Source organism: Anoplophora glabripennis, unplaced genomic scaffold, assembly GCF_000390285.2.
Source record: "Anoplophora glabripennis isolate ALB-LARVAE unplaced genomic scaffold, Agla_2.0 scaffold161, whole genome shotgun sequence".
Classification (NCBI taxonomy): domain Eukaryota; kingdom Metazoa; phylum Arthropoda; class Insecta; order Coleoptera; family Cerambycidae; genus Anoplophora; species Anoplophora glabripennis.
In genome coordinates this window covers 664,563-690,842 of record NW_019416284.1, presented here as the reverse complement: position 1 = coordinate 690,842, position 26,280 = coordinate 664,563, and the positions used below count along the sequence as shown (strand labels likewise).

Sequence of the window (26,280 nt, the reverse complement as noted above, 5' to 3'; positions counted from 1 at the left end):
AGGTTGCTTCATTCTGCGCCATTGCAGTATGTACAGTTCGTCATAAAAACACCCTGTATATTAACGTATTAACTGACAGACATAACTACGACTATAAATTGAGTAATTGTGGCCCTTTCAACATATTAAATTGTTTTTTTCTGCATGAAAATCATTATAATACCATATGGTGATTAGTGTAAAAGGGGGATGGGATAGGTACAATCATTTATCTTCTTGATAAATTCATTTTGGATGCAATGTGGCTTCAGATTTTAGCAACTGTTGTCGCGCTCACCGCTGGCGTTCGTCGTAGCCGTTAAGCTAGAAACGAACAGATCGCATTGGAAAAAATACGTCAGGTGGGTGTAGCGGTACAGGTAATAAACCTGTTGAAATAAAAATATGACCTCCCACATTAAGCACACACACTTGATTTCTACGGTCAGTCATTAACATGCTAAACGTTACCAGGCTCTCACCGTGAACGTAATGTTTGCTTAGGTGCTGCGGCTTAGCGTCGTCCTCCGAAGGTTGTGTTTTGTTAAGCGCAACGCGCTCTCGTACACCAGAACCAGAGACAAACGATGGTGAATGCCTTCGGTTTATTTCAATTTTACGACCAGATGGGTTGTGTAATAATTGCAATTTGTACTGCGGTCGTTGCAGTGTGCAATGAATATTGAAAACGGTAATTAGGATATTCGTTATAAATGCCAAAATTATTGACAATTAAGTAACCATGTCTTATTGTTGTTTCAGACATTTATGTCACATAAATGTGGAATGTTGAAGTAGCTAAAGACAATACAATATAAATGTCTTTATGAGTAAAATGTATCGACATTAACGAATAGTGACTTATTTCAAATTTAACATCGTGACTTTTGAAATATTAATTACAATTTTATCGATTTGCAATCAGGCTCTCAGTTAAAGTGGTAACATAATCTATTTATACCTATAAAAGAATAATTGAGTGAGGAATTATGTTAGGCTAAGCATATACTAGAGTATAGGGTAAGGTAAAGTGATGATGAAAGAGGAGAACATGACAACTACGGTAAAACACATTCTGAAAAGTTCATAGTTGAGTATTTGCACGATGAAGATGGATTTATTGTTAGAAGAGAGTTCTCCTTAATAAAATTTGATGTAGTTACTAAATAAAAACTAACTACTGTAAAAAAAAGTAGATGCACACTGGGCAACTTTCACCAAATGTACAAGCAGGTCGTTTATACTTTTGAATGAGTATTAATTAGTTTATTTCAATACATTTTGTAGAGAATACAACGTAGACAAATTGTAATCCGTATCTCGTCTTTTCTATTGGCCCTTTTCCTTAGAATCTTCCTAACAATGTCTCTCACTGGTATACCTGTTTTTATTACAACTCCCTTTTGCTTAACTTCGGAAATTGGTATCTGGACCAGATGTTCTAAAGAGTCACATTTTTTTGTTGCTTGCAGCTTGTGGTATACTCTTTGGATGACACTTTGCACTGAGGCTTTCAACAAGCTTTTTCTCATTGTTCTATTCTTTGGTATATTTTTATGTTTTGACACTTTTTGCACCGTTTTACTGCTTTTTGAGTTTGGCTGAAGAGCATTTTAGAGATTTAGACGAACTTTGAGGTCGCCTCGACCTACCATGGGATACGGCTGAAATCTTAGATTTATGTAAGACAGCTTGGTCTTGTGTCCCAGCTCGAATTTTGTGGCATTCCTGGCATTACTCGTAAACACTCGAAACTATATCGTTTTTTTGGGTGTTCCTCGATTATCCTTGCCGATGGCTCTGCTCTGACTGCGTAAATTTCGAATGTGCTGCGGTTTTGAAACTGTTTACTGCTCTACGGGCAATTTTGTTGTTAGATCCGAAACATGGGTTATTTTGTCTTATCTGTTTTCGCCCCTATGTTCATCGCTAGCATTGCTTGATGAGTACAGAGTTTGACAAACTTTTAAATACACTGCTAACTACTGACTTGAATAATATTACATTTCACCCTTAATAACTGGAGGCTTGAGCTATCTGATGTTCTCTGATGAAAATATCTGATATCTGATGAGGTTATTTGAAGCTCGTTAAGTCAAGATTTCATAAATACTAAGATTTAAGAGATACTGGGACAACTTACCCATATACCCACTTTGGTAAGATCATCAATAAACAACTATCAATAAAGCAGACCAAAAAACTGTTGCCAATAGTAATCATTCTTTTCACAGGACATTGTGGTCGGAGAGGAAACATTAGACCACTGAAGGCAAGTTCCTTCACGGACAACCGAAACTGTATTCAGAACGGACTATGAAGTTCGTATAATAAGCTCCAAGGCTGCAATATTTCCGGAACAATTGCCAGACGGCTTTCATTATTTACAACTTCTGCTTTTAACTTCTATCAATTTATTATTGGTTAGTTAGATTGATTTTAGCTATGAAACAGCATGAATTAGTATTCTAGGTAAACGATAACCCTGAGCATAGTTGCATTGTGTGTATAAAGTTTCATCGTAACTTTCCTGCAATTACATTGGTAGTTTATCGATCGATTTTAATAAAGAGAGACTCACAATATTCGGTTGAGTATCTTCTCTCTAAGTATACTACTGACCTGATTACTAACAACTAACTAGATTTGTTGTACAACACAAAAGCAAGACATAGGCGTTGGGGAATTGTTGTACATAATTTTGAAACTGATTTTCACTTTCTAGCTGTGGGTTGTAAACATAACTTGTTAGAGAACATCGAACGTTGGTAAATAATAAATGAAACAGCGATCTGTTTTAAATAAAATTATCATATACATTGGGCGTTAGTCCGTTGTTTTCAGTGTCGTAACCATTTTGTCATTAACATTTTACAAAAATACACAAAAACTAATGGAAACATTATTAGTTATATTATTTTCGAACTCAGTATTACATTTCTTAGTTGCTATTTAGCGAAAACTAAAGAAAACTGCACTCGCAGGCACATGTAATAAATTTTGATGCATTCATAAACAAATTAGACAAGTCTTGTAAATACGTTTATTTTAGAGGAAGATGGCTTATAAGAGTGGTATTCAAAAATTTAGTTTTATTTGTGTTGACTTAAAAAATTAATATACATTTAGATCTTTTGGCTCGATATTGCCAAAGCAATGTGCAAGTATTCTACTCACAGATATATGACAATGTTGGCCATGAAATAAATATATAAATAATATAAAGTTGCAGTGCAATGATTTATAGAGATAACTCGAAACAGATATAATCCTAAATTAGGTATATCATAATAGAGATCAATTAATTGTCGACTTATAGTTACATTAGAAACACTTTAGTCATTCTCGTCTATTGTCTAGGACTTACAAATTTAAATAATATCTAGAAACCTGTCAATATAAGGGGAAATCCTTTGGATTTCTACTTCTGGGGTGATTTGAAAAGACGTGTTTACGCAACTCCTGTGTCAAGCGAAGATGAACTGCGACAAAGGATTTTCCACCATAGCCAGGAAATAAAAAATAATATTCAAATGATTTGGAGAGTACAGCCATCACTAATTAGACGCGCTCGTGAATGTATTAGGCAAGGCGGTGCTCATTTTGAACAATTTTTATAGTAATTAGTCCTTAATTTCTTAAATTTACAATTTTTTCTGTTTTCTGTAAATAACTTTTTTCTGTATTAAATTTCTGTTCATTGAATAACAAAGAAAAGATCATACACTAACTAGTTGTCAAGTCGCATTAGTTTAATAAGTTGCTTAAAAACGAAATGCATTAAAACTTGTATATGCAAATATCTCGATAACCAAGGGAGATATCTAAATAGAATAAGAGTAACTTTTTTATGAAACAAAGGACATTCTTTCATATTTTAAATACACAATGTCCGTAATTCTAAAGGCAAAAAAGTTTTTCCCCTTTTTATCAAAGGAATAAGTCATAACTAACGACCTGTACAAGCAACGTCAAAATTAGTTAAAAATTCTTATTTGTCATGTCAAAAAACAAAGTAGTGCCAATTTTTTTTGTTCATACTCTGACAGTTTTGGAAATTATTGAGGAATTTCAAAATAAAATTCAAACATTGAACGCCCTGTATCTTTGAAACCAGCAACATTTGGATAAGGCATACAGGGTGTAACGTAAAGGTTGGGAATAAATTAAACAGTGGATTCTTTAGTTTAAAAAATATTATTTTGTCGTATGAAGTTATGCTCTACGGGTTTCCTTTTCCAAGCTACAGGGCGCAAACAAATTTCAAAAAATTTAGTTTTTCTCCAATAACTTTCGAACATTAGACGATATTGGAATGAAATTTTATCCATAGCTTAATTTGATAATCCCCTAGTAAAAGGAAAAATATTGGTTTTGTAAGTTGCTCAGTGGCGTGCATACGAATTATATCGTAAGGGTTTTCGAAGAAAATTGTGGTAAGCCACTGGTGAAAACATTTTTTTTTTAATTTTTTTATGATCCACTTTTTATTTTCAACAAAATTACCCTTTTGCGTTTTATTCCTAGCTCTTGTCACTTTTCCGTAAATAAACGTTTTGTAAATACCATTTTTTCCTATTGCTAACATAGGAAAATGAAAATAAAAACATTATAAGTATCCAAGCCACCAAAATTTGTTTTCAGAATGGAATACTCATTTCCAGAATTAGCAGATATGCATTTTATTTACGGCCTTGCCAACGGGAATACTATGTTAGCTGTGCGTCTTTATGTTGAATGTTTTCCTGCTCGGTGTATTCGTGAAACCGGCTCGTTAAAACCTTGCACCTCCGGCGGAAGATCTCGAAATGTAAGGACAGTACAACTTGAAGTACCGTATCCTTCAGATGGTCGAGGTGAATCGTAAATCAAGTAGGTACTAGAAGAATTGGAAGAATGGAGAGAGTAAGTCATATGACTGTCCAACGAATCCTGCATGATAATCTGCAGAGTTCAGGCACTTTCTGTCGAAGATTATGCACCACGTCTTGGATTTTGTACCAGGTTTTTAAATAAGTGCAATCGGAACTTGTTGTTCCACCCATCCATTTTATTTACCGACGGAGCTGGATTTACAAGGGATGGTATAATTAATTTTCACAATAGTCATATGTGGGCTGATGAAAATCCTCATGGAATAATACAATCCCGGCACCAGCAACGATTTTCAATTAATATTTGGGCCGGAATAATTGACGATTTTTTTTTATTGGCCCCATAGTACTACCAAACAGACTAGGCGGTTTATCGTATCTGGATTTCCTTCAAACAGATTGCAACCTTTATTAGAAGAAGTTCCAATTGAAACACGCCAGAACATGTGGTTTATGCATGATGGCGCCCTCAATGAAACGTTCCTCAATAAATAGATAGGTCGTGGAGGGCCAAAAGCGTGGCCTGCTCGTTCCCCCGAACTTAATCCATTAGACTGTTATGTGTGGGGGGCACTTAAAAAACATAGTTTATTCCGTTCCCATTTCTGATGTACAGATTCTTCGTCAAAGAGTTGAAATTGGCTGTCAGCAAATTCGAGATATGCCTGGTATTTTTGGACGAGTAAGAGAATTTATGAGAAAATGCATTCATATGACAAAAAATAATTTTTTAAACTAAAGAATCCACTGTTTAATTTATTCCCAACCTTTACGTTACACCCTGTATTTGGCTCAATCGACTTATTTTGGTATCTTCAACATCATGATTTCCCAACCTTTCGCAGACACTCTGTATTATAGCTAGAATCAATTGCAAATTATAACTGCTGATATTGCGGGAACCTTTCGATGTGTAGACCTGCTTTATCTATTAATAGGAATAGTAATGGATAAACATTTAAGATGGGACTTACAAATAAACAACATTGTTAAAAAACTTAGAACATTAATACCTATTTTTAAATACCTTAAACAATTGTTGACAATAAAAGAACTTAATATCCTGTACTATTCCTTGATTCAGTCCCAAGTAACATACGGTATAATGGGCTGGGGTGGAGTAAATAATAATTTCCTACAAAAATTGAACACAATTCAAAAATGATTTATTAAAATAATATATAATAAAGATTATACCTACCCAACAGAGAATTTGTATAAAGAAACAGGGAAAATGGATATAAGACAACTTTTTTGTGAGAAAATACTTATTTATCTATATAAGAATAAAGATTTTATTGAGTTTAACGATCATATTTACAATACGCGGGCAAAAAACATAACATTAAAACAAAGGGTTAATAAAAAGGCAGGTACAAGAAATTTTAAATATATTAGCTTAAAATTATATGATGCTCTCCCTATAGACATTAAACATATAACATCTTTGTTTCTTTATAAAAAAAAAAGTTAAATTGTGGATCCAAGAAAGTCCGAGATTATTGATGCATGAAATAGTAAATAAGACTATGTATAGTTTAATATGTATATTTTTGGCTTAAGTATGTAGCTGATGTTTGTATTATTAGTTTACTGTGTATGTATGTATGTATATGTGTTGTGGATATGACTGGTTATGGGTTCCACATTCAAGTACGTCGTACTTTTAGGAATCATAACTGGTTATGATCCTTAATGTAATGTATTGAATACATCTATTCAATGTTGAAATACATATTTCTATATTATGTGAATTTACAGGGCCCTCTCTACTCTACTTTATAATTATAATTATTAATAATTAATAATCCTTTNCAAGTTTAGACAAGTCCAAAACATCTCCGTACGGCATTGAATTTGAAGCGATTCTAACAGTTTAAGTACATATATTGAGTTATGTCATAAAACTATAAATTCATGTAAAGTACCTACAAAGGAAAATACAAACTAAATTTTGCTTGTATATGGTGTCCTTTGCTCAAGTTGTGGATAATTCTGAAGACAGCTCAGTATTCAGGAAGTCTATTATATTTAATGGAAGCACTAATTAGATGTATAGGAATTCTTTCATAGAGATGTTTGGACTTACATATCGGGAACATTATCCGGAAGCTTTTGAAAACACATTTAGTTTTAGTGGAGAATTAAAAAAATAATATGAACAGTAAAGGTTTCAGCTAATAAGCCGCAAATATTTTGAAAAAAATTTATTAAAACAAAGAAACGACCCTATTCAATCTATGTGAAACCCATGAGTCATATCTTCCGTTTCCAAAACTGTTCAACTGTTTCCAAGGATATAAAGAGGGATATTTCAAGGTTAAGGACGACACAGAGTAGTACTAAATCGCAGTGGAATCAGCTGACGCGTGATTTCCCATTTATGCAGCGTAACAGAAGGACGCCCCTTCCGGTTTCCGACTTCCCCCGGTCTCCGGGACCCTCGCCGACAATATAAGATACCTAAACGCCACCTACGCTCGTAGAATGCCCCATTTAGTAACCCAGTAACCCCGTTTTCACCCTTCGCCGGGTTCAACCCGACACCGCTACCGCCGCCGCCGACCCTCAACAGTTGCCAAGTATGGCCTCGTCCCGAGAGGGAAGTTGTGACGCGGTCGTTACCTTTCCATCGATCCGCCAGCCGGGACCGAGGACGCTCGTATCCAAGGGTCAAGGTCGCGGGCGCCGGGACGCTGCACTACTGCGTGTTGCCATCTGCTTGCTACCAGGGCGCTGTCGCGCGAAAACAGCCTCGCTTTCCGTCAAAGTCCGCTGCGCCGCGCGGCAGATTTTATATTTTTGTCCCGTTGAATTCGTCAAGTGGATAATATGAGACAGAGGCCACACTCGTGTAAGTTTTTCATGTGAAATGAAATCTTGTTGTAATTGGCTATAATTGATGTTTGTAAATAAATAGGGTGCACCAAGTTTGATGTTAGTTATTATAGACTCCACACCAAGTGGCAGACGAACGAATTTTTTTTCTATATCCAGACGTGCTTTCATAAAATTGAAACCCGAGACTCCTCCTTCCCTGGCTTGTAACTGTTTCAATGTACGAATGTAAAAGAAATAAGTGAAAGGCATGTCACTTTCTTAAAAAATACATGTGGACTTGCCAATAACAACCTGTTTTTTCAAATACCTACTTTGTATGATATTGTAAATGGTTATTTACCAAAAGGCTTTACATGACAAAGAGAAAATCTTAAAGACGACATTCACTACTTGTTCTAGGGTTGTTCAGTTTCACGTGAAGTGACATGTTAAAAGAATTTTTAGAAAAAGTCGTCCTTTTCTTTCAAATAATTTCACCACAGCAAATGCACTGCGTTGTCGACACCACTTTCGGTGTTCTTGAATAGAGAACCAGCGATCAGGACCGCAATAAGCAATTTCTTATCTGTTCGGGAAACGTAGAACGTTAAAACTGATAATGGTCGTGATAAATACATAATTCGGAAATTATAAAATTATTCATTTAAGGAACTGATTATAGTTTTACCACTTATAGTTCGTGATCTTTGTGCACATCTATGACCTTATTATTAGAGATAAACTCATCAAACCTCATATCAATGTAATCTTAAAAATGCGTTCCATAGGCATATACAGGCTGTATATAAAATAAATGTTATTATTGCCTTGGTAATGCAACGGTATTTAGTAGTTTCTGCATTTACAAATTTTTAAATATCTTCTACAAAGTATTTCAAGGAATTTCATACATGCAAGTAGTAAATATAATTAAATTTTCTTTATGAAAAAAATGATATAAGTCAAAAGAAATGGATAGTTTAATAATATTTAATTTTTGGTAATATTCTACAAATAAAGTCATTTAACAAGAGATTCTCTTCCTTTCATTTATTTTTATAATCCTTATAATCTAATAGCGAACTTACCTGCCAGTATCAGTTAATATTACTTTTTTGTATTTGTTTATTCAAATCGAGACTAGCTTTTATCACGAGAATTTAATAAAAAAATGATTTTAATTAGTTTAATACTTTTTAAAGTACATAAACTAATATGAAAAACATACAGGGTGTTTCAGAAAGACCTCCCGTAAATTCAGGTGGTGATAGTACGATAAATATATATATGTATATATATGTCTATCTCCTCTTGTTTTCGAGATACAGAACGACAAAATTAAATTTTTTAAATAGAATTCTTACGAAAATTTCCAAACGGTGCGAAATATTTTTATGAAATTTGGTATTCCGGGTTTTTAAGGACGCCAAATACGCTGGTCTAATTATTTTTTGTATATTTTATAGATGGCGCTAGTTATGCTACATTCGTATTACATTTTAAGGTCTATTTGTTTTGAGATTAGATTTTTTAGCATTCAGGCTCCAATTTCTAATGTACAATTTTATTTTCTAAAAATAATATACTCTTGTTAGAACTTCCTAATGTGGACGGTTTTCGAGAAAAAAGGCTTTCAATTGAACAATATTACGGTGTAGAAAATAAGTGACTTTTCTCAAAGTAGGCTTATGTCAAAACTTATTGATGGATGTCTCATAAACAACGCATACATTTTCAGTAATATTTTAAACTCTAATTAGCTTTATATCAAAATTTTAGTGACTGTAATTAGTCATTACTAACTAGTCACTAACAATCAAAATCAAAATTTTTATTCTTTGTCGTACTATCACCCCCTGAATTTACGGGAGATCTTTCTGAATCACCCTGTATAATTATAGGAAAAAGGCCATTTCCTAGATAGCTATTAGAAATAAAATTAATATTTTATATTAATCTAGAGAAATTGTCACAATTTTGATATTGTCGGTTGAAAATTCACCCTTTTTTAAAAATCTTATATTTCAAACTATAATTTAATATCTATATTATTTTGATGTCAGTACTAATTTTAAAAAGAATGTCACTCCAACAACCACCAATCCTTAAAATACAGAAATAGCTCAGCTCATCTTTTGTGATTCATTATACAAGTTTATCTTTGTCAAAGAGGTGATGTTAGAGACAAGAAAAAATAACTTTAGGAAGAGACAATTTCCCTGAATGTTTATTTTATTACTTGTCAGGTAGATTCGTGTTTTTTTTGCATTAGTATCTAATACTTGGATAGAGTTTTTGTCTTTTTACATTATAATCAACATGGTTGAGATATAACATGTTTATTAGATATTATAATAATAATAATAATAATAATATCTCTACTCCTCATTCTAATTACGAGAATTAGCCCAGAAGTCGGAGACTTGTGCGGGAGAGGAGGCGGCATATTATTATTACGCAGGCCGCATTTGCGCCCAGGAACGACTTATGTTGGTAAGCCCTAACCACCATTCAGTGCAGGAATGAGGGAAACCTGGAAAACCTCATTAATTAGGGGGGTGATCAAATGCCAACCGGTGTCAATCTCTCACATTGACCCAAGCCAACATTCTTCCACCCTACCATACCTGCACAGAGGGCGCCAATCCTCCGTACAAGTATAGATAATATTGAGGGTGTTATTCAATTCTAGACGGGACCTTAGTCTGCCGAGTATTATTTCCTACAATATCATTAATAGCTTGACTCTGAAGTTGCTTTTTAATATACGTAGATGTTGGTGTCATAGAGTATATATAACTTCATCAAGAATTTTGGAAAATTTTTAGGCTTGCTATGGATTGCCTTAATATCTAGGTATTAAATTATTATGAAAAATTGCAGAAATATATAGTGTTACAGTTGCCGTATTCCATGTTGGCCTTTGCCTAAAGTAATGTTTTAGTTATCAGAAATAAGAATTAGAGATGATTTCTTTGAAAATTTATAAATAAGTTTTAAAGGAATTAGAGCGAATTACAAAGCAATCATTCTATCCACGTAAACATATAGCAATAAAAAACGTTCAATTACGTGCCCTATCTGTATGTGATACAGTAGTGTCTCTGCTTTGATGGTCTTGCACGGACAATAGTGCAATTTAATTATTAACGTTGTTTTTCACTATTAATGAGAATTAAAACGGCTCATTCTAATTACACAAACGTGCAATTAGCATTATGCCGTGGTAATTTATTTTAATTTTTTACATTGTATAATTGTATAATGCAATTAAATGCGTGGAAGATGGATGCGTTTCGATTAGAATCGTAATCAGTGATTGGAAAATTTATTATTAGCAAATAATATTTAAGATTTGCTTCTTTAATTGGTTTGCGTTGGAATTTTAATCAAACTGTAACAATGATTTACCGCTGCTATCTATTATTTGCGGATATCACTGAAAGGTGATAAGCTTACGTGTTGGTTATATTGGTTGCGATTTCACTATGTGACATCGTTCAGAGTTCGTATCTTTTTAGTTCGTTGCTTGTCTCAATATGAGTAAAATAATATCAATCGTTTTTACAGAACTATATTTCTTAAATTTTTTGGTCCTCCGATAAAAATATACTGTTCTAATCATAATCATATAAATTTACGTATTTGTAATACATATATTTGTATTTTAAGCTAAAAATATACCATTGTAGGTGTGATATACTTACCTAATGCCTATGACTTCTGACTTTATGCGCGTAATTGTTAAAACACCCTAGTATGTTTAAGATATTTTCGCAAGATAACTGGATCATTTAGAAAAAACTTCATTCCAAACAACTTTAAAATGTTTGAATTGAAAATTGAATCGCAGAAATGATAAATCAAAATTATATTGAAGACCGCCTAGTGTCCGCCTCTCAAAAACTATGTATATAAGTAGGTGTAACCTGAAATAACAGTTAAAAAAAAAGTAACACACGCAGTGTAAAGTTGCTTACATAAGTCCATTGTTTTAAATAAATAATCTGATATGTACATATGTTTGATATGGTATGTTTATGTGAATGTACTGTATAAAGTGTTGTTCTTTTGAGAAATTTGAATGCTATGAAGTCTAAAGTCCAGGATCCAGGATTTTTCCAATAAAACGATAATTGAAAAAAAATAGACCTAAAAAAATATTTGCAGCCTTTTTAGATTTGAAAAAAGCATTTGACACTGTACCAAGAGAATTAATTTGGACTAGTCTTAAGAGGATATACGAGATTACAAAACAGTATAGAAAGTATATGCAGGTGCAACAGAAATGATGTAAGAACAGGAAACATGGAATTTACAAGTAAGGAAGGGTTGAAATAAACAGTGGTGCTTAGCCCAGACTTTTTACAATAATTATGGATGATATAATGATAGAAATTAAAGGAAAAGTAAAGAAACTAAAAGTGGGCTATAGAAATATGGAAGTGGTGGAAATAGCGGAGTGCGCATTTGCTGACGATCTAGCATTAATGCAAGAAATCTGAAAGACTTACAACATCCTGAAGATATAGAATAACGCCTTACAAACAAGAAACTTAAAAATAAACGAAAGTAATGGTAATATGAAAAGATGATACAAAGATAGAAGTACAACTTAATAATAAGGAGTTAGAATAAGTAGATACATTCAAATACCTAGAAGTTAAAATACATAAAAACGGGAAAAATGGGACTGAAATAAACAACAGGATAGAAATGAGAAATTCGTTTATAACAAAAAGAGAAATAATAAAGGAAGCTAAATTTACTTAGAATACCTATATAAGACAATTTTTAAAACGATATTAACATATGGAAATGAAAGCTGGGTACTAACTGAAAGAACAAAAAACAAACTACAAGCGATGGAAATGAAGTACCTGAGAGAGGTTCTAGGAGTTATTGGAAGAGATAGAGATTCCTCTCTATCTCTTCTATGAGCTGAAAGTTGAACAGATAAATACAAGTATCAAGAGACAAAAATTAAAATGGTTTGGGCATCTGGTAAGGATGGATGAAGCATATGGGGCATATGGCAAGCAAAGACCTAACAAAAAAGAAAAAGAGGAAGACCAAGAACAAGATAGGATAATGTAGTTGCGAAAATCCTGAAGGAGAAAAGATTGACTTGGAATGAGGTAAAGAACTTGTCGAAAGACAAGGAAAAATCGTCTATTTGTTTATATTTACTTCTCTTGTTATATTTTTCAATATTTTATATCAGCCATAGGATATCCATAGGATGAATGTCGTTTATATTTAATTTTCGTTTTTTGGTACTGTTATTGTTGAATATAATAATTTAAAATAACGAGAAAAGAAGTAAAAATTATAAAACGTATATCAAGAAAATCCGTCCAGTTTTAGAAAACGCAAAGGTGAGCACAAAATGGCAGTGTATAAAGCTCCAAAACGTGCAAGGTGTTAATGGCGTTATTCGATAGACACCTTGGAAAAATTTAATCGGTGTTTGCAGAAAGACACAAATTGTACGAAATCCTTATGAAGTAGTCTGGCAGTAGACACGTAAGGAATTTAGCACCAAGGTGTAAGTTTACAATACATCTTAAAAGACAAATTCATCATGGGATTTGAGAAGGGTCCTATCTTGGATCGAAAAATTGGCGAACGAGAATGCTATTTCCGATCGCTACCCGCGAGGAAGCCGAAAGAAGTCTCGAAATGGTTCAACAAGTCGGTGGGAGGGTGAAGCAAGGACCAAATTCCAACGCCGTATACACGGTATTGCAAATACCTCAACATTCTAGTGGTCGACGAGTAAGTCAAACGGTTCCAGGAAAAAATCAAACGCTGACAGCGTATGTTGGAAAGTCATCTGCCGAAGACGGCCAACAGGGAAGGAAAATTGTCTGGTTTGTGGTAAAGATTTACATCACACACAGGTTTGAAAATATAGAGAGTAGATACGTGTGTAATTTATGTCATAAAAATGGACATTTAGCGTGTTTATAAGAATAAGAAGCCAGTTGGCTGTAACTGTGGTTACAGTTATACATTTTTCAGACACACCTAGTGTAAGAAATAAACATTCCGTTAGATGATCAGATTGCTTATATGATTTAGGGTCTATAAATCATCCAGTTTTATTTGATATAAACATTAATTATCAAAATCTGAATTACAGAAAACTTTAAAGGTTCTACCCAGTTATACTGGTGCTCAAACCAATCCCAGAGGATATTGTAGTACCTATTAACTACAAATAATTAATGAAAGAAATCGAGTATTTTGTAAAAGATGTTGGGTCACTATTACTAGGGAGAACCTTTCTGAATTAAGTATGCGTTCCGTTATAGAGAAAACAGATTATTGGTTAATAGTATTACAATATTCAAATTATTACATACGACATCTTTAATATACTTAAGTGATTCTCATCGCATAATCAACATATATTTCAAATTTCGTCGTTCACTATCAGATCCATTTAAGCAAGATATGTGTATTCGAGATTCCCGCGTTCTTGTACAATTAAGGGATTTAGCGGTCGACATCAAAGTATACGTTTTCAGAAAAGAGGTAATTTTATTGGGCAATAAATCAGCCGATGAGAATTTATATCTGGAAATGCATTTCGTTAAATTTATTTTCAAACTGCTTGACGGTGTAGATTAAAGCGGAAATTTTTACAGACATCTCCCACGTCAAAATAAAGCATAAATCTCCGGCAATTACGTGGATTTCTGCAAAAGTTGTAATTTATTTGTCGTTGTTTTCGTAAAGTGGGCGCGATCACAGCTGATGCGATATTTTTCACATGGCAGTCGGTCAAAACGCAGAAGCTATTTACGTGCGTCTGTACTAAATTTACGTCTGTGAGAATATGTGGCGATTCCTCCATCCAGCCAGGTGTAGTTGTGACATGTTATGTAAAACATTTGCGTCACTGTTATAGCCGATGTTCATCTGTCACATACATCAAACAATAACGCTACAGTTACTCTTCGCTGCATCCCACGCCAACGCTGATGCTACGCGACGTATGTAATTTGTAGGTGTTCCAGACGGTGATCTTCTAAAAGGCGAAAAATGCCTTGTGGTGTCTGAGGCCGGCTACTATTTTCACCTTGTTTTAAATAAATTACCGCTATTACGTTAGATTAATGTTTTTGTTTTATTTAACGTTCCAAGTGCCAAGATCGGTATTCTGTGGGTTTGCATGCTTAATAGTGCACCCGAAACCTCCACGCTACTGCACTGAAGTCATGATGTATATTTATTTTCTTGCCCGCCGCAAAAATAACTTAAATTAGTTTTATATTCATCTCTATATGCGGGGCGTTACGAACTGAATGCATCGACGTGGATATTTCGATTATTATAATAGCTTGTAGAATTTTAGGATCGTTTCGAATGTTCGTATTATCAAAATCTTATTTCTTACAGATTTTGAGAGAAAAATTGAAATTTGGTATTTCCATTTCCTACACAAAATTAAAAATCATGCTATCCACTACCACTACCATACAGGCCAGGAAAATAAGCTGGGAAATTACCATTTCGCGACTTTTTGTTTCGGCAAGCTGAATTTACCACTATAGACGCTAAATATATGTATGTACAATAACATATTAGTTTCCACAGTCATAAAAATGGGGGGAAGATTGTATAAAGGGTGGTTAATTGTATAATTTTTACGTAAATTCACGTTGTTCGCTTATAACTTTTTCCGTTCATTTCCACGAGAAAACAGTATGCTACTTTTTTTTCGTCTTCAAAAGACCTACAAAACTAGCCCCCGAGCGTCAAAAAATATTGATTAGATCAAAAGTTATAAACAGAAGAAGTTTATCTATAACTTTTGAATTAAACATTTATAAACTGCGTTATTATTACCTTATCACTGTCTAATAACTCACACGAAATCTGGAATCGATAAGTTGAATAGTTTACAAGTTATGGCCTTATAAACAAATTAACTAATTCCCGAGCATCTTCCACAATCGTACTGATTTTTTTCATGGTAGATTTCATAATAATACATTGATATCTATCATTTTTTTTTAATTTCAAATTTGCAACCTCGATTTTTTTTTTATTTTTTAGCCTTAGTTGCAAAATGAAATATACGACGCACGAGTGATAAATTCAGCTTGCTGAAACAAAAAATCGCGTCCAACTCTATATTTCCTGGCCTAGGGAAACAAGAAATGTTCCGTTTGTAATAGTATATTACGTAATAAGTGCTGTAAAAAGCATTTTACGCACGAATGGAAAAGTTACGCACGACGCTGTTTTGCGGCGAGTGCGTAATTCTATGAGTGCGTAATTGCATTACACCACGTATTACGTACTATACTTTACCTACGACCACTACTTTAAATACTTAAAAACACATCGTCTGCGATCAATGCAAGATTCCTATTACGTCGTACGGTAAAAAAAACGCACAGCTTGGTAAAAAAATCGTACAGTTTTCCTAGCAACTGCCTAGCAACGGTCAATACAAACAGTATTGTATTGGCCGTTGCTAGGCGGTTGCTAGGAAAACTGTGCGATTTTTTTACCGTACGTAATAGGAATCTTACATTGATGGCAGACGGTGTGTTTTTAAGTATTTACAGTAGCGGTCGTAGGTAAAAATCTAAATGGTTGCTTTTATAAAAATAAATAATATTGTGCACAACTGAATGATACAAGAAGTTATGAAAAAAATGAATCATGTCATGAAATAGTGGCAAAATATTTGGTTTCTTTCAAAACCTACATGGAAATCGACAAAAGAATTTGCAATTATCATATGTACGAGTGCGTAGCATTTTTATTGAATTCAAAAATTATGTCCTTTTTAATATGATATACAACTAATAAACTAAATACATTAAAGATATATTCTCCCTTATTATGCTGATTGTTCCTAATGATCTGTCAGATTTTTTATTCGACAAGAATTTCGGAGGTTTGAAAGGGAATAATTCACAAAGCCAATTCCGAAGCACGACGTGGTCATTAAAGAAGATTCTTCAAAACGTTGTTCGATAGATGTATCAGGAGAATAAGATGGATGTAAAATAATCTCCCAACTGGACTCTTGAACAGCTTTTGTTATGATAAGTGTGAGAACTCGCGTTATCATGCTGCAAAATGCATCGATGACGTCTTCCCGGACTTTTATCATGAATTTTGATCACCAGACAAAGGAGTTGTTAGTAATTAACTTCAGCAACTATGGTAACTTCATCGGAAGCAACTCATAGTAGATGATGCCATTTTTGTCCCACGAGATGCACATTAGCTTATGTGTATGAGTATCAGCTTCTTGGGGCAAGAACTGTCAATATTGTTAACGACCTAAACTATGGCAAAAACATGAGTCAATACACATAATTTTTGATTTGGTCACGTAATACCAAAATCGTACCATAATCGACTGATTACAGCTTAATATACTGGCCAATATCCAGTTTGATTGGCGTGGATCATCATTAATTAAAGAGTTCAAATGATTTTCATCAAAACCACATGGTCCTCCTGGTTGTTGAGAATCATGTTAAAATGGCATTCTTTGGAAGGAGAAACCCATTTCTATAGTTTTCCTAATCCTTTTCCTTCCTAATCGGCATTGGATGCTCTATATCACCTATTGACCCATCACTTTATAATATGGCGAAAATGCTTGTTTTTTTCTACTTGACATTCAATTTTCTCTTGGAACTTATTTCCCAATATCTGCACAAATTTACAGATCAACAGTAAATCCTTAAACTTTGACATATGTCCAACAATTATCCCAATGTATTTGAAATATTATAAATCCGCGAAAGGTTTGCCTTATAACAATCGCGATATCAATACTGACGTATCTATTTTGATGCATGAGATGCCGTTTTTTGGATCGCACCATGGGTATCTCGATTGTGATAATAGACACAAGAACATCTGTCAAATTAGAGCTATGTCGACCAAACACTTTTTAAAGGTATGCAATTCGATATTTCGACAAAACAAAAAGACTTAAATAGCTTTACAAGGATTCAACTTAGTAATGATAGATAAATTGTTCTTAAGCCAGTGTAGCAATGTATCAATGTCTTAATTTAACTTCATTAATTGCATTTGCTTTTTTAATTTCAACCTTGTATATATTGTTGTATTATAATAATTGTATCGTTTCGTATAATATTTGTCATATGTAGACTATAAATAGGGCGTAACAGCCTTTGCCTGTGGCCATTTTTTTTTTGGTTTAATAATAATAATAATAAAAGTAATAATCTACGGTGGAACTCGGACAACGGACATACGGTATATAACCTCATTCCAATATAATCTTCGATATTTCAATAAAATTCGAGGAAGTCAATCTCCAAATACCACATTACGCCACATCAATATTTTTATACTTAACCAATTCAAATGAACCACTGCCCATAATAATTGGATAATTTTACTGAAGCAAAACAAAACGGTGTATCACAAAAGGCTGGCGAAGGTAATCAACTTCTGTGGATAAGAAGTAAGAACCCAAAATGGTTAACAAATGAATGAACAACCGTTCTTCGCCGAGGTGGCCCAATTCGTTTTAAAATTCCTGTTAACATAATGAGTCCGTAAATTACTTGTTTAAATAAACAATTAAATGGAATGCTCTCTAAAAGGAAAGTATTATTAAGTACGCTTTTTTTTCGTCTTTGAACGTGAAACCTCTTTTTCTTGTTCCGCGTAACGTATTAAACTGATCTGCAACTTGAAAGGTTTTTTGATACCTTTCTTTTTATATATAAAAGCTTTGTTCCTAGAGCAGTCCAAAATAGTTTCAGACGCATGCGCATTCTGATATAATGCGTACATAAGTTGAAAATATTATTGTTTCAAATAAAATGCGATGACTCTGATTATTGCAAACTGATTCTCATGCATTAGGATTAAACTAATATGCAGCATAAAAAACAGCACTAAGAAAAAAGTATACCAAGTGAAATAAACTTTCTGCACTGAGAGAAATAGGCTTATTAAACCGTTTCTTTAGAATAATTAGCGCATTAAAACTTAACTAACAAATATATAACTTTTATTTAAAAAAAACACTCATCTCCATACTCAATATTCAATGATTTTAACTGTAAAGCACTTGATACACCTTATGCATCTATGAAATAGAAGTTATAATGAATTACTTATATGATATTATGCATTGTAGGTTTTAGTTTCTTTTTTATAATCTACTAGCTATTTTACTTTTGCTCTAGAGGGTGGAAATTTAGATATTATAGTCAACATTGGTATGTTTAAAAAATTTACTTTAAAGTTATCAGTTTGATTGTTATTTACGAATTCGTACGGTGAGATTTTTAAATTGGTCAGGTGGTCCCATGTGCTTGATTTTCCAATGGTAAATAGGGTTTGCACCTGTCGTTGTATTTTCCCACTGCACTTCACTAATTTTTATTTGACAATTTATACTTTGCACATTTGGTTAAATAACATTTGTTCACATCATATAAGTTTCCAGTAGGTATTAGGTTAGTTGAGAAAAATTTTAACTGATGGAAAATTACACCTTTGACAGATGGCAGATTACTTCTGAATGTCGTTTGACGTTTCAAACCCGATAACTAAGTTTACCATTTATTTACTTAATTTTGAGTTGCTTTTGTTTGTTTTAGGCGTAACTAAACGATGTTTACAGCTTGGTAAATTTTGAAAGACTGACTACTACGAGCCCTGTTCTAGTTTTTATAAACTGAAGACAAAAGAACCTGTTGTTATGGATACATGACGTTTTATGAAAATTTTTAACTGGAAATTATGCCTTTACGTATGTTTTTTTGCAGCATGACAATGGCATATTCAGTTTTTACATAATTTTCTGTAAATCTCAATACCTATATTCTTCTACGTTCATTTTCAAACATTCTACAAATTTTTCAAATTTTTGCAGAATTTAACCAAACTGTGCCATTTAACTTAATTCTATGTTTATAATATTGTTCCACGACATTGATATTTCCTTATTTTCACTATTCTGAACAGTCTTTTCCTGTTTGAATTAACTAATAGCTGAAATGTTTTCAGGTCTACCGTTTTTGACAACTAATAATGTTTATACACTACTTGGGATGTAAATTGGGATTTGAACACAGTTTTATATGACTAGAAGGTCTTTTTAATACAACACAAATCAATTTACTCTCAATCAATCTTATAAATACTTTTTACACGACAAATTTTACACAATGTTGAATCATCGTTTTGATATTCCGAAAATCGCTATATGCAGTTATACAAAGAACTTTAATTCTGATTCCACTTAAATATAGACTAAAGGTATGATAAACTTTAATTATAGCCTGAGTTTATTGCATGAATTTTATTTATAAGTGTAATTCCTTCTCTTTCCATCAACCTGTCACAATCTTACGTTTTCAAATTTCCTCAAACTAATGCTCCTGATACATGACTTTACAAAATTGCACTTTGTTGTACTTTCTAACTTTTCTACTATACATTGTTGCCTTTTACAGCCTATTTAATTCAAAATTTTGCATTATATAGTTTATTTTGACAGACTGATGTATTCATCTAACGATTTTGCCGTTTTATTAAACAAAGTTATTCTATATGTAAATTTTATCCTTCATTTTCTCATGTCTAGTATTTCACACCCCTGTTGTCAGTTTTTCTCTACTTTTTCTAGCGTGAGTATGTCTAAATTTTCAACATTACGTTATGTTATTTATTTATTTAACGTTTCAACTTAGAATATCATTACAATATAAATGTATTTCACAAATATGTGGTAGATTTATCGTATAGAGAAAAAGTGAAACATCATACCCTCCCACCCCACCACACGCGTTCGCCCCTTCGAGTGTTTGACCTTAGACCCGCGTGCTACGAGCGTACGATTTCAGGGTAAAACGTCTCGAACTCCGGAGGTCACGGGATCGCGCGCAAGGTCGATAAAGGGCCGTGGCCGTCTCCGACACGTGCCGGGCGTCGGCAGGGCTCGCACTTCACGGAGCAGCGGCGGCCTTGACATTAGAGCGCGGCCGATCCAGACCTCCAGCCCGATGTGATCGATGCAGCGAAGGACTGCACTACTCACCCGCACTCGCGGATCGGGTCCTTATTTAATATCAAAAGGATGTAAATTTCACATATATAGTTTCATGAAAGGGGTATTGTCGTAATAAGACTCAAAAATCACCAAACTATGAAATCAGCTGAGCTTGGACGAAGATAAAATTCACCGATCTTTCGAGAATTATATCCAATACGAGGAACGGGTACGACAATCAGGCATTGTTGAAATCTATCATTTTTTTTAATTTCAAATTTACAATTTCCCTTATTTAACGGCAGGACTATGAATTTTATCGTCATTTTCTTCGGACTCGCTCTCGTTCGCTTCCCCCACCCTTCCGCGACGCCAAGGCTCGCCAAAAATCAAGCGACAAGCAAGTCAAGCGACCCACTGACTTTTGACAATATTTCTTATGCACTTAACACACTTCCACAAATAAAATATTTTACCTGGGAAAGTACTCGGGTTGCCGGTTATGACAGTATTTTTTTGCCCCTACCAACTTAATTTGTTTAACAATCGGCCGTCAACTCTGACAGTCTGTAACTCCGTTGTTTTTCAACAAATTTTGACGATTTTTTTTTTAACTTAAAGCTCTTTTTATAAACTTTCCGAATATGTAGTAATATACAGGGTGTCTCAGGTTTAAATAGCAGGACTTCAGGAGGCTTTAGAAGACCTCATTTTAAGACTAAAAGTTCCTATATATATGGGTCTTAAAACGCTTCGTTTCTGAGATACAGGGCATTAAATTTTATTTTTGTTTTATTTATTTATTTTTTAACTAAATAACCGCTGACAAAAAAAATCATCATATTGCGGCGAAAGACTATCGCATATTAATTCCAGTGGTGGAGATAGAGGGGTACCTATTAATATTTTTTTAAAAAAAAGCGAAAAATATGAAAGAGAATGTAATTGACGTGGCGTGTTCAAGAAAAACCGAAAATACTGTTTAGAAGTCAAATCATAATTTTTAAACATTGTGTTACAACTAAATTAAATAGTTAAACAATTTGGTTAAAATTGTTTTTAATTAATAAAATGGGAATAAATAAAAAAATAAATAACGAACATCATATTAAATCAAAGTAAATGTTCGAAATTTAAACCATTTTCTTCGATACATAACTGACACTGACGCTGGATAGAAGTGTCATTTGAATTCAGTTATTGTCTGTGATTTTTTTTTAACACACACAATTAGAAACTGTAATAAGTGCAAATGTCAATATTAGAATGGCATTTCAAGTGTGATTTGACTTCTAAACGGTATTTTCGGTTTTTCTTGATTTGACTTCTAAACAGTATTTTCAGTTTTTCTTGAAAACGCCACTTCCTATCGACTTCGGACAAGAGGGCCTTTTCTGGGTAAAATTGCATGCTCATTCATATTTTTCGAAAACATTTGCAAAATTTCAATTTGGCTATATTTTTTTTTTATATAAAAATATTAATAGATACCCCTGTATCTCCACCACTGGAATTAAGATGCGATGATTTTCGGTGTCAAATTATTTGCACTCCAATACTAAGTCATTCGCCGCAACATGACGATTTTTTTGTCAGCGGTTATTTAGTTAAATAGTTATTTACGTAACAAGTCCGGAAAATACTGTTTTTTTGGACGAGTTGACAAAATTCTGCGAGTTCAAAAAAACTGTTTTCGGACGTGTTGCGTACACTATTTTTTCGGCAACCATGTAGAATAACAAATTAATGAGACACATTTCTTTATTATATTTTTTTGTAGAACAAAATTTCGAACATTTTAATTCTTATTTGTATTAAATATTGAAATTCGAACAGAAGATAGGTACTAACAGAAACATTCTAATTCTTATTTATATTAAGATTTATAGTAAAATTTGAGCAATTGCTAATATTGAAAGGGTTTAATTTGTTTGAAAGCTTGGTATATTTAAATGCCTTTTGTAGTCAGAACAAGAAGGTAAAGTTTCCGTTTCATATTGATTGTTTTCATCTGATAATTTTTTAATGGTCTTGGCAATTTTAATTTTGTTTGTTAGTGAATTGTCTATATATCCTTCAGCGACATTGGTAGACTTCCAGCCACCGTGTCTCTTCAAATTTGTGATGTTTCCACCATTATCAGCAAATATCGTCGCTGAAGTTCGACGCATGCTATGGCCTGTGTAATTTTTAGGATTGGGTAAATTTAAAAATTCTGCAATTCTTAATCCGAGATTCCCAAAACTGTGGATACCAACGGGCTGAATCGAACATTTTCCTTTTTTGTAATTCACGAATAATCTGTTATGTGGAGTATGGGATGGCCGTAAAGATAAATATTGCCTATACAACAGCAGGTTTTCTTGCCCAATTACAACAAAATTTCTCTCAATATGTGTTTTAGAATCTGGTATTTTCACGAGCAACATATCTTCTTTGTCGTTTATTAGATCAATTGACATTTTTGTTAGTTCTTCCCGTCTACACGCACCGGCTAACCCAATAATTGTTGCTACCTGAAAATGAAGCAAATTAAGTTGATACTTTTATATCCTACAATCGTAATATTTTGTTAAAATTACCTTTAGCATTAGATATGTTTCATTATCTGCTTCTCTAATGAATTTGTTGATTTGCTCGCTGCTGAAGACTTCTGATTTCTTTGCTTTATAACCAACATTCTTCCTTTTAAGAAATGCGATTACCTTTGGGAAAGTGGCTATGTTTACATTTTTCTTCACTAAAATGGTACTTTTCAACATAGAGTACATGCTCCACAGGGTAGAGGATTTGACAGTTTCAGATTTTTGCGCCAAGTAAGCTAAAATTACATCCTCTGTAATAGTTTTGCATTTCTTCATATCCATCCATCTCGTGAACAAATCATAAACGTTTTCGTACCTGGACTTTGATTTTTCAGGCAATAATTGTGCTGTAGCAGCAGCTGCTGCATTGGAAATTTCGTAAGGCACATTTTCAAACTCACTATCGCTGTTGCTTTCCATAGTTTATTGCGACAATTGCGACCAAAAACCATGCAAACTTTCGAAAATTAAAATGTCAACTAATTTCACTTCAGATAGCTGTCAGTCGTTATTTCGTTGCTATGGTAATGTTCAACTGCATTTATCAAAATCATACCTTCCAAGATTTTCATATTCACAATGACAACAACGATGTGATTCTTCCCGGACTAGGCTGAAAAAATTTTACTTTCTCAAAGAAAAAGCGTCCGGGAAGTAGCCACTTCCCGGACGGTTGCCGAAAAAAATAAATAAATAAAACAAAAATAAAATTCAACGCCCTGTATGTCAGAAACAAAGCGTTTTAAGACCCATATATACAGGAACTTTTAGTCTTAAAATGAGGTCTTCTAAAGCCTCCTGAAGTCCTGCTATTTAAACCTGAGACACCCTGTATAATATATCACGCTCGTGCGTCGTATATTTCATTTTGCAACTAAGACTAAAAAAATAAAAAAAATTTCCAGGTTGCAAATTTGAAATTAAAAAAAAATTATAGATTTCAACGTCTTATTATGAAATCTACCTTGAAAAAAATCAGTGCGATTGTGGAAGATCCTTGGGATCGTCCAGACTAATAATTAGTTAATTTGTTTATAAGGCCATAACTTGTAAACTATTCAACTTACCGATACCAGATTTCGAGTGAGTTATTAGACAGTGATAAGGAATGAGAGGATGCGATGCCAAAACGTTCTGGTAATAATAACGCAGTTTATAAATGTTTAATTCAAAAGTCATAAATAAACTTCTGTTTATAACTTTTGATCTAATCAATATTTTTTCACGCTCGAGGCCTAGTTTTGTAGGTCTTTTGAAGACGAAAAAAAGTACTTTACTGTTTTCTGGTGGAAATGAACGAAAAAAATTATAAACGAAAAACGTGAGTTTACATAAAAATTATACAATTAACCACCCTGTAAAAAATCTTCCCCCCATTTTTGTGACCGTGGAAACTAATATGTTATTGTACATAATATTTAGCGTCTATAGTGATAAATTCAGCTTGCCGAAACAAAAAGTCGCGAAATGGTCATTTCCCAGCTTATTTTCGTGGCCTATTTAAAAAACTAAACTGAAAAACAACGATTTAATTTAAAGAAAGCGTATTTCCAGTTGAAGGCACTACACAAACCATGTCTTTTTGATTTAATGAAAAAGTGCACAAATGCTTGTAGATACTAAAAGATGATGAGTGTCATATTTGTATTTCTAATTGAATTGTGTTTGAACATTTATGTCGGCAAAACTAAATTTGCACGTTATTTAAATCGCATCAAGAACTAAATTTCCGTGCTATATGATGAAGTATTTACTACTTTATTAATAGATACAATCATCAGAACCAACTCATCTTTTGATGGAGAAGGAATAGGACTTGTACAAATTACGATCGCATAACAAATTTACTTAAGAAAATATTTGTACGCCCTCATTCCATATGCACAGTAATACGTGTTTGATGTTACAATAAAATAAAACAACATCCAGAACTTCTGGTTGAAAGCATTCTTACATTGTTCTGACGTCTCTCGTCAGCTCAGAGGATTCATGTAATAAAAATAAATATTTGACAGCTAAAGAAAATCTAAGGCAAACATTGGGACATGTGTTTCATTAGCTACATTGACACGATGGGAATATTCGTTTCTAATGCTTTAACGATTTGGATTTTGGATACACGTGTTCAAAAAGCGCGTTTGAGGGCTTGTGGCTGTTGACATTTTAATCGCGAATTATCTTTCCGCATCTAAATTAAGATATTCTCATATAAACTATCGACTTTAAAACAATTCTGTCGTATTTTCTTAATAAAAAAAACTTCTTTTCGTTTTTTAATAATATCTCACTTATTGTTAGAGATCGACCCTATATGACTATGCTAGACGGGGAACGTTCTATCCAAATATGTAAATATATACAGGGTGTTCCATTTAAATTAACAAAGTTTACATCTGTGGACATTTTGTTTGGACTTCATTTGTTTTTCTACTATCATTTTCGAAAACTTCATAAAAAATCGTGCAACTTTTGTACTTCACATTTTTTTAAAACTTTAAAAACAAATAAGTCAAAGGGAGGGTCAAAATATAGTGAATCGCCCTGTGCATATAAATATAAAAATAAGTCTTCAAATTATTTTTTGCAGTGTGAAATATACCATACTTTTACTATTTGTTAACCCCCTGTATCTCTTATATCAGATTTATATAAAACGAGTACCTACCTCATTCAGCGATAGAAATGAAAGTACACAAACTTAACAACACAATTAATTGCAAAAGACAGAGCGAAAGCATTCATGCAGGTAATTTTGACAACTAGCTGGATTAGATTAGTGTTAAGTCAGATGAAGTAGTACTAAATTGCCACCGAATATTAAAATAAATAGAAGAACAGAATCGTGCGAATATAAATGTCTGTGCACTTTACAACAGCAGCATTATGTTGTGAAATTAAGCTCAGCTACCCTGTGGTGAAATACTAGATACAGTGCGAAGACTCAAATGAGTGTACAAAACTGCACAACTACCTTCCAAGAACATCGTAAAATGACATTACT

At 33.3% G+C, this 26,280-nt stretch overlaps 2 protein-coding genes across 2 annotated transcripts in view; one reads left to right on the top strand and one right to left on the bottom strand.

The window, feature by feature from the left end:
- LOC108908711 (early growth response protein 1) overlaps positions 1 to 26,280 on the top strand; it is a 138,154-nt gene that overhangs the window by 29,472 nt on the left and 82,402 nt on the right. The gene's annotated exons all lie outside the window — the stretch shown is intronic.
- LOC111693196 lies at positions 22,617 to 23,851 on the bottom strand. Its single transcript, XM_023457418.1, has 2 exons — positions 23,277 to 23,851; positions 22,617 to 23,210 (listed from the first exon to the last, which is right to left on the bottom strand). Exons 1-2 carry the CDS (start codon positions 23,697 to 23,699, stop codon positions 22,617 to 22,619), a joined length of 1,017 nt encoding a protein of 338 aa, XP_023313186.1. The 5' UTR covers positions 23,700 to 23,851.